We start from the raw sequence: 7,644 nt of genomic DNA, 5'->3' as shown, positions 1-7,644 counted from the left end.
CACTGAATTCTCGGCCTTTGCAACTCCTTAAAGATGCATAGAAAGTAATCCTAGAGCAGTATCGTTAGGAGTTGAGGCTCTGATGATAAAGGGGACAGGATATCCTACCTTCCTGAAGGACTCTACGCTAGTACTTGCCTCCATCAAAACTTTTAAGGATTGCTTTTATTTTATTTGCAGCATAATTCTGAACAGCTGGTACACACATATTGCGAGCTGAACATACATAGAATTTCGAAAGTAAAAATTCATGTCTGCTGAAATGTTAATTTTTTGTAATCTCTATTTACGTTTGTGCATTTTTTTTTTTTTTCTTTGCAGAAGGGTGCTCTGGCATCAAGCCCAAGAAGGAGAATTGAATACTCTGCAGAGGATCAGCGTGCACGGCGCACGTGCAGGAAGTCCGTGCATGAAGGTGAGGCGGGTCAGGTCAAGGGCAGGTCAGGGCAGGGTCAGTCCTCGGTCAGGGCGGCGGTCGTGCAGGCGGTGGCGGTGGCTCAGGGTCACAGTTTCACCCCGCAGATTGAGGCTAAGGGAAGAGAGGGCGTGAATCACTCAAAAGTAGGTAGCTAGTATGAACACACACACACACACACACACACACACGACTACTCACCCTTGGAACACAGCAGATGCAGTCATCAGTGCCGCAAGCGCCTGGCATATAACGACGATATCCCGCGGGACATAGATCTGTGGAAAGCATTCAAGTTTGTATACATATTGCATATCATTATTAATCTGGTGATGTTCAATTAAGAACAAGGGAATGGTAGTGGCAATTCGGATTTAGTAAGGTAAGCATGAGGTAAGCAAGGTTAATTGAAAGCACAGTGAAGAAGGATTCGATTATAGTCTGATGAGTTGATGACCAAGGCAAACTTAGCTTGAAGAGTTTGAATTCGCCAGGGCGCTTCTTTGCAATCAGCCACCGACGAGGGCACACCTTCAGACCTGCGCTCCTACTTTGTTATTATGTTGAGAAGCATATTGAACAGAAAGGCCAAGAGCAAACAAAAATTGCCAGTCCCAGTCCCTTAACTACAAGGCAACCCCTGGAATCCACGTCGTATCCCATCAGTCATCTTGCCTGGGACTTGAACGACTCATACCTCAACCCACATCTCCCTACGCTCGGAAATTCTGCAGAGCTAATTGCATGATTAGTGCTGTACAATTCTATGTCTTATCCTGAGGTATAGGAACTAGGGAGTTCAACAGACATAACTCACCGTGAGGATTGCGTGTCGGTTCAGGTAGCTGAGTTGGGTTGACGCATATCCCATTCTTACGGGCACACGAATAGTCTGGCCCACAGGTCTTGCAACACTTGCAGTCAGCGTTCCCACACCCATCATCTGTTAGGTATTCATCTCCAGCGTCGCAAAAATCTTCGTTGATATCCACGCATCTCCCCGGGTTGGGGCCATCAACACAGGCGCTGCTGGGAGTGCACTGTTGAGGGGAGAAAGGTGGGGGAAGGGGATAAAAGCAAGTAGAGGACGGAAGGGAAGGTATTGAGCTAGGAATAGGCAAGGGAAATAATTGTCAGTCCATACAAAGCAACTCTTGAAAGCCATCCACAAGTTATCATACTCGTAAGTCTTTTATCCACATGTTTCTCTAAGCTCTGAGAAGCTCTGTCGTATTCACACCACCAAGACTGTTTATTAAATCATTCTCCTGTTTGTTTATGACCCAGTCTTTGCTGATCTCATTCTCAACCAACAAAATAGCACACCAAAGTTATTTAATATTTCCGAGTTGGATTACTCTAGGCTTATAATTATATTTATCAATTGTTGAATATACTATAGGTGAGAGAAAAAAACTACATTGCCTTGTATATCACCAGGGAAAGAATGCCATGAAACAACTTTTGGTGTATCTTTTAGTATAAAAGTATCCTTGACATCCCGCCTTGCATTTGGAAAAAGTAATGGTTGATAACAGTAGATGTAGAAAGTGTCCCGCTTCAAATACCGTCAAAACTGAACTTTGAACTGAAGAAAGCCTAGTAATATAACATAAGCAAAGTTAAAGTGCATGACTCCTACGGGCGTCTAAGTGCTGGCGTTGACTTACTACTGGCTCACAGCACTTGCAGTTTCCATCGTCACAGCCAAATTGAGAGCTCGGCGCCGTGCCGGTACCGCACGTAGCAGTACCACTGATACATTGACCTCCGGCGTTCGCACAATCGTCGCTTGTTTGGCAGGTCATACAGCAGGTACACGCGCCCAAGCCACAACTCCCAGCTGCGTACTCGGTTATTGCAGAGCATGCGGAGTTAACCACACAGAGGCCATCATAACAGCTTCCATCTACACTACAAGGTTCACAGCACCTGTCAGAGGAACGTAGGTCATTGTAAATCAGGGGAAGGCGGTGGCCGCAGATATTTGAAGCTCTGCAGGGTGGCTATGTGGTCATCAAGCGTCAGAGGCAATGCTGAGCTCACGTCCCTTCGCCGTTGATTAACTTTTTCGCCCTACTCTGAATGGCAGAATAAGATCACCCACATAATAACATGAGAACATTAGGAGACAGCAAGAGGTCGGTAGGCCTATGCAGGGCAGCTCCTGTGAACTTAACCATACCTAGCCTCACTATCTATATGAATTTATCTAATCTTCATTTGGGTGCATGTATCGGTCGTTTTGGCACTCACAACATGACTGCCAAGCCAATTCTACTCACCCACCACTCTGTTGATCAGCCAATTTTTGCCTGTCCATGTCGAATCTGAATTTATCCAACTTAAAACCATTGCTAAGTGTCCTACCCGGCTCTACCTTACCACCAAAACCTTATTAACATCATCCTTATTGAAGCCCGTCATCCATTTATAAACTGCGATCAAGTCCCCTTGCACCCTCCGCCTTAATTTCTAGAGGATGCAATTCAAATGTCTGTCTGTCCTCAGAAGGCAAATTTCTTAACCCGTTGATCACCTTTGTCATCCTCTCTACTGTCCACCCTGCCTTCATTGACCGGGCCGTTATTTCTTGGAGGGCTAGGGGGGGCTATAACCCTCACTGTTTTCTATAGCGGCTTTTCTGTTCTTCGGTGTTTTCTATAACGGCCACTGTTTGTTAAAGCGGCAAAATGTCCCTAAAAGTGCTTATTTTTTCAAAAAAATTCCCCAACCTGCCCGTGCTCGCTTCGCTTGCCATCTCATGAACCTATGAACCCCGCTAGAGTCTATATAGCACCCCCCAAAGGTCTGCGAAAATTACGGGCCTGATTGAGATTGCCAAATGGAGCCTGGGGTAAGGGGTAGGGGGCTGCACCGTGAGTCGAACAGAAATATAAACTACAGCGTCATTAATAAAAGCGCCCTCATTAACAAAAGATTGAAAGCAGCAAACCGTGGACACACACACACACACACACACACACACACACACACACACAAACATCACACACACACAGTCATGTCACTATATACTTAGCGTTCACACTGACAGACAACAAAGAAAGTTCCCAAGCTCTCACCAGCAACTTGATGATTGACATAGTCCGTTAGGGAATTCCCCGCTCATGCAGCTATCCCTGCAGCTGCCATTTCCAGTACCACACGGGCTTGTTGAACAAGCTGAAAAATGAAGGAGAGAGTAAATTAAACAAGTGCGGCAGCATGTAGAGGAGTACACGTAGGTGTGTTTTGGGAGGAAGGTTCGGGAAATGTTCGGGGTGTAGCCTACTCCAGCGATGGGCGCGTTGTGAGAGGGATCATGAAAAGACAGAAGTGTTTTACTGTGAAGATGAATAAGGCGAGTGAAGGAGGACGTTATTCTTATTTGAGATCGGGGAATATCCATAATAAAGAACATGCTTCATTTCAAGTTGAGGTGATGTAGGCACTGCTGCATCATTGCCTAGTTTGAACAGTAACCAGCCGCCAGCCGAGGAAGATCCGCTGATGGTTATTTGTGTGTCCCTGTTACCGTCCTTGACCCTGTTACCGTCCACGGTGTCCGTGCAGCACCGGCAGCCGGCACTACATAAGTTCTCCGTGTCTGTTATTTCGTCGCATCCTTCAGGGTTCCTTCTAAAACAGGACCCACCGGCATTACTGCAACCCCTGTGAGTGGACGTGATGTTAAGCCGCGTTCACACCTGTGCAACTTTTCGTGCGCAACAGTCGCCCGTCAACCACGTACGGTTTACTATGCCGTGTTTTCTAATTTTCAGATCCTCCTTTGTATTGTCAGTATATGGAGGATTGGTCCAATGACAAAAGTATAAACTATATTGAGGATTATCGTTCATCTACTTGTCTGTGGATGGCTTGCTCTGCAGACTATAAAGACAGGGTAAAACGGAATGATTCTCTACAGTTCCTCAAAAATAAATGTGAAATAGGGACGTCGGAGGCAGTCCTGAACAAAATTAAAAGCCTTCGGTCGTACTTCCGACGAGTGCACAAGGAACACTTGTCGAAGACGAAGAGCGGTTCCGATGGTGATGATGTTCCAAAGCCGTCCTGGTTCCTCTACAAGTCACTTCTCTTCATTCTAGATGAAGAAGAAACAAGGCCTGGCAGAGAAACTTTCTTGACGACTGAAACGAGTATGTGTGCTTCACTCCAGGTGTGAGCAGAAAGAGGCATGTGCATCCATCGAGGAAGAGGCATGCGTGAGAGTGCGTGTTGCATGCGTAGAGGCATCGGAAGATGCACGGCAACTATGCGCAAGGCGCACAGGTCTGAACGCGGCATTAGGTGGTCAGTCAAGTTACCCGGTGGGCCCAAATACACTTATTCGAAATATACTTTTGGGACGTGCTTCAAACATTGTCTAAGTGAATGACATGTTTTTTTTGTGTGTGTTTTTTTGTTCATGACAATTTGTATCAGATGAAAACTTAGGGTAAGGTGGGGTAAGATGCCCCCTGGGGTGAAAGGCCCCCCTTGGTTTTGTTTTTCTTTTCTCAAGCAGTCACATGATCAAGTAGGCAACGCCAACTCTCTCTGCTCACAGGAACTACTGGAGTAAACAATGGACAGTTGCTCTGGCCACAAAGGGACATTTCTTCTTTTTGTCTAATTTCTTGTAAGTTTTCAGTGATTTTAATGATACCTAATTAACGACAAAGAACTGTAGAGTTAGCCTGATGTCTATGGATACTTGCTCTAAGATGTCTATACCATATTGCATGTGATTATACTCTGCCTACTTATTTGTAGGAAAGATGGTGACATTTTGTGTATATATGAGTTGCCAGGGTAAGAGGCCCCCTGTGCCTTTGGGGTAAGTTGCCCACAGGGAGGCCTTTTACCCCACATGTGGGCCTTTTACCCCATTATCAGCAACAAAGAAAAAAAACTCTATCTCCAGCTTCGTGTGATGAGGATGAATGGCCTTGTTTGGTGTGTGGGGAACCATTTGCTAATAGCAGACCTTCAGAAAAATGGGTCCAATGTCAGGGTTGTAGAAATTGGTCATATGCAGAATGTACAACTGGAGTAGGCCTAGATCTGTATGTAAGTCAAAACTGCGAGTCTGATAAGGCATTACAGTATTGCTATAAATAAATAAAAAATAGCAATACTGTAATGCCTAATCAGACTCATAGTTTTGACATACATACAGATCTAGGCCTACTCCAGTTGTGCATTCTGCATGTTTAAGTTTTTGAAAGGCATCCATAAGTGAACACTTTTGAGTTTGAGACTATAAGGAAGTTGGTATTTTTAACTGTTTCAGATATTAATATTCAACAGAAAGGACATATTTGATCAATTCTTATCAAAGTTCCATATATTTTTCATGAAAGTAGATGTTCCTTTTGTTACAAAAATTCAGAAGAAAGGGAAGCTAGAAGAAGGGGATACCTTTTAGAAAATTAATTAATTCTTTAGTTTTACATTCTATTCATTAGGAGACACAAATTTGACTGTGTTCCTATATTTCACATCAAGAGAGATTTATAGGGTATAGTTTTCAAAAAGTGAATACATTTTATATTTTTATAATGTGGGAAAAATATTTTTCTTATGTTTCTGTGAGTTTTATTACTGTAAACCAGAGTGGAGTAAAATGCCTACCCAGTGGGCTACTTACCCCACATGCGGGGTAAGAAGCCCCCTTTATTATTATCTTTTTTTAAATTGTCATTATAATAAAGTCAAAATCATAATGAGAGAATATAATATATTGGAAAAAATGTGGCTACAACAGCCAATCTCCCTTAAGGGGGGCAACTTACCCTGTCTAGGCCTCATGTCTTCGCTGTAGCTCCGCAGTGGATGGTCTCGTTGATCAAAAAGTTTTTTCGTGTCGGCATCAACGGTCCTGGACCCATCCCCTTGCTTCTCACCACCAGCCTGAGTGTTAAAGAAAGAAAGAACTCGCAATCTTTACTACGGAGCTGAGCTTCGCCCACAATATGGCGTTACAACTGTCGCCGAAGAGTAGCAGCTGGTCTGGACGTTGACGAGGCAGTCAACCAGATAGTCTGTCAGCCAAAACTTTCGAACCTGTTACTGGCGTTGTGCAGGAGACCATAACCTGAGACTTAATAGACTTATACCACACCTTTTGTGAAATTAACCAGATTGGCGAAATCGTTTTTGCGTTCCCTCCTGCGGGTCCTTATTTCCTCCCCGCCGCTCTGCCACATAGTCCCAACACCTATCTCTTCCTCTCATATGTTAGCTATAGGTAATATATGAGAGGAAAATATATAGGTGCTGCAGGGTACTGTTTTACAGAGTGGCGGGGAAGAAAGGGCCCGCTGGAGCCATCGCAAACACGATCTCCCTAATCTGGTTTCACTGTAGCTGACGTGTGTATATGCAAGAACACCTCGACCACAAATCATACTCACTTTGGACTGACAGACGTCCAGAGCCAGCAGTGTCAGCAGTCCTACTATAAGCGCAGTCCTCATCGCGGCTTATGGTTGCGGAGAGAAACAGAAACAGTGGTTGACAGTGTGGTATTCGTAGTGCAGCTACATAAAAAAGTTAGGACATGCAGTAATGGATACAAGGCAGATAAAAGGTTCAATAAACAGATTAAAAGAATAGCTTGGCACGAAAGATTGTACTGATTAGGTGAACAGGAGTAACGAAACGAATTTAGTGGTCATGTGGTCAGAGCAACTAAAGGAACTTAAGCCTAGAGGGGAGGATGGCAGTTTTTTGGAATGCCTTTTTCTTTTTTACGTTAAACCACAGCACCAGCACAGACGCTCCTGATGGGGCGTGTTGGACGGCCAAGACTGTGATAAGTCCTCAGGCTCAGCGCTTACCTCGCTGATCACACCTTTTGCTTTCCAACTTTTTTTGTGTGTGTAGGCACTTGCGGCCTCACCTGGTGTCGGTGATCTCTGCGGTGACAGGCAAACAGACAGACAGAGCTGGTGGTCGTGCTGCAGTGGGCGGGCGTGGTCGTGGCGGAGTCGCAGGCCGCAGCAGCAGTGTGGCTGTCCTGGCGGAGTCGCCCTTTAAATACCTGCATGTGGGCGGAGCGCGGCGCGGCGCGGCCACCTGTGCTGCCTTACAAGTGTGTGGGCTTTTTTCTTCTATATTTATTTTGGTATTTATTTATGTTATTTCCATTTTATTTATATTAATTTTCATTGTTATTGTTTTTAATTATTTTCATTATATGTACTTTTTTTGTGTTGAGTCAA

The 7,644-nt window shown here is 44.6% G+C and overlaps 1 protein-coding gene across 1 annotated transcript; it reads right to left on the bottom strand.

The window, feature by feature from the left end:
- Positions 1-229: 229 nt before the first annotated feature.
- Positions 230-7,436, bottom strand: LOC126990596 (keratin-associated protein 5-3-like). The gene is made up of 8 exons (XM_050849282.1): positions 7,323-7,436; positions 6,835-6,902; positions 6,214-6,331; positions 3,499-3,598; positions 2,086-2,347; positions 1,233-1,455; positions 617-693; positions 230-529 (listed from the first exon to the last, which is right to left on the bottom strand). The coding sequence occupies exons 2-8, from the start codon at positions 6,895-6,897 to the stop codon at positions 512-514; spliced, it is 861 nt and encodes a 286-aa protein (XP_050705239.1). The 5' UTR covers positions 6,898-6,902; positions 7,323-7,436; the 3' UTR covers positions 230-511.
- Between the last annotated feature and the right edge of the window lie 208 nt (positions 7,437-7,644).

Source organism: Eriocheir sinensis, unplaced genomic scaffold (genome assembly GCF_024679095.1).
Source record: "Eriocheir sinensis breed Jianghai 21 unplaced genomic scaffold, ASM2467909v1 Scaffold18, whole genome shotgun sequence".
Taxonomy (NCBI): Eukaryota; Metazoa; Arthropoda; class Malacostraca; order Decapoda; family Varunidae; genus Eriocheir; species Eriocheir sinensis.
Note: the sequence above shows the minus strand (reverse complement) of the source record. Positions and strands in the feature narration are given on the sequence as shown.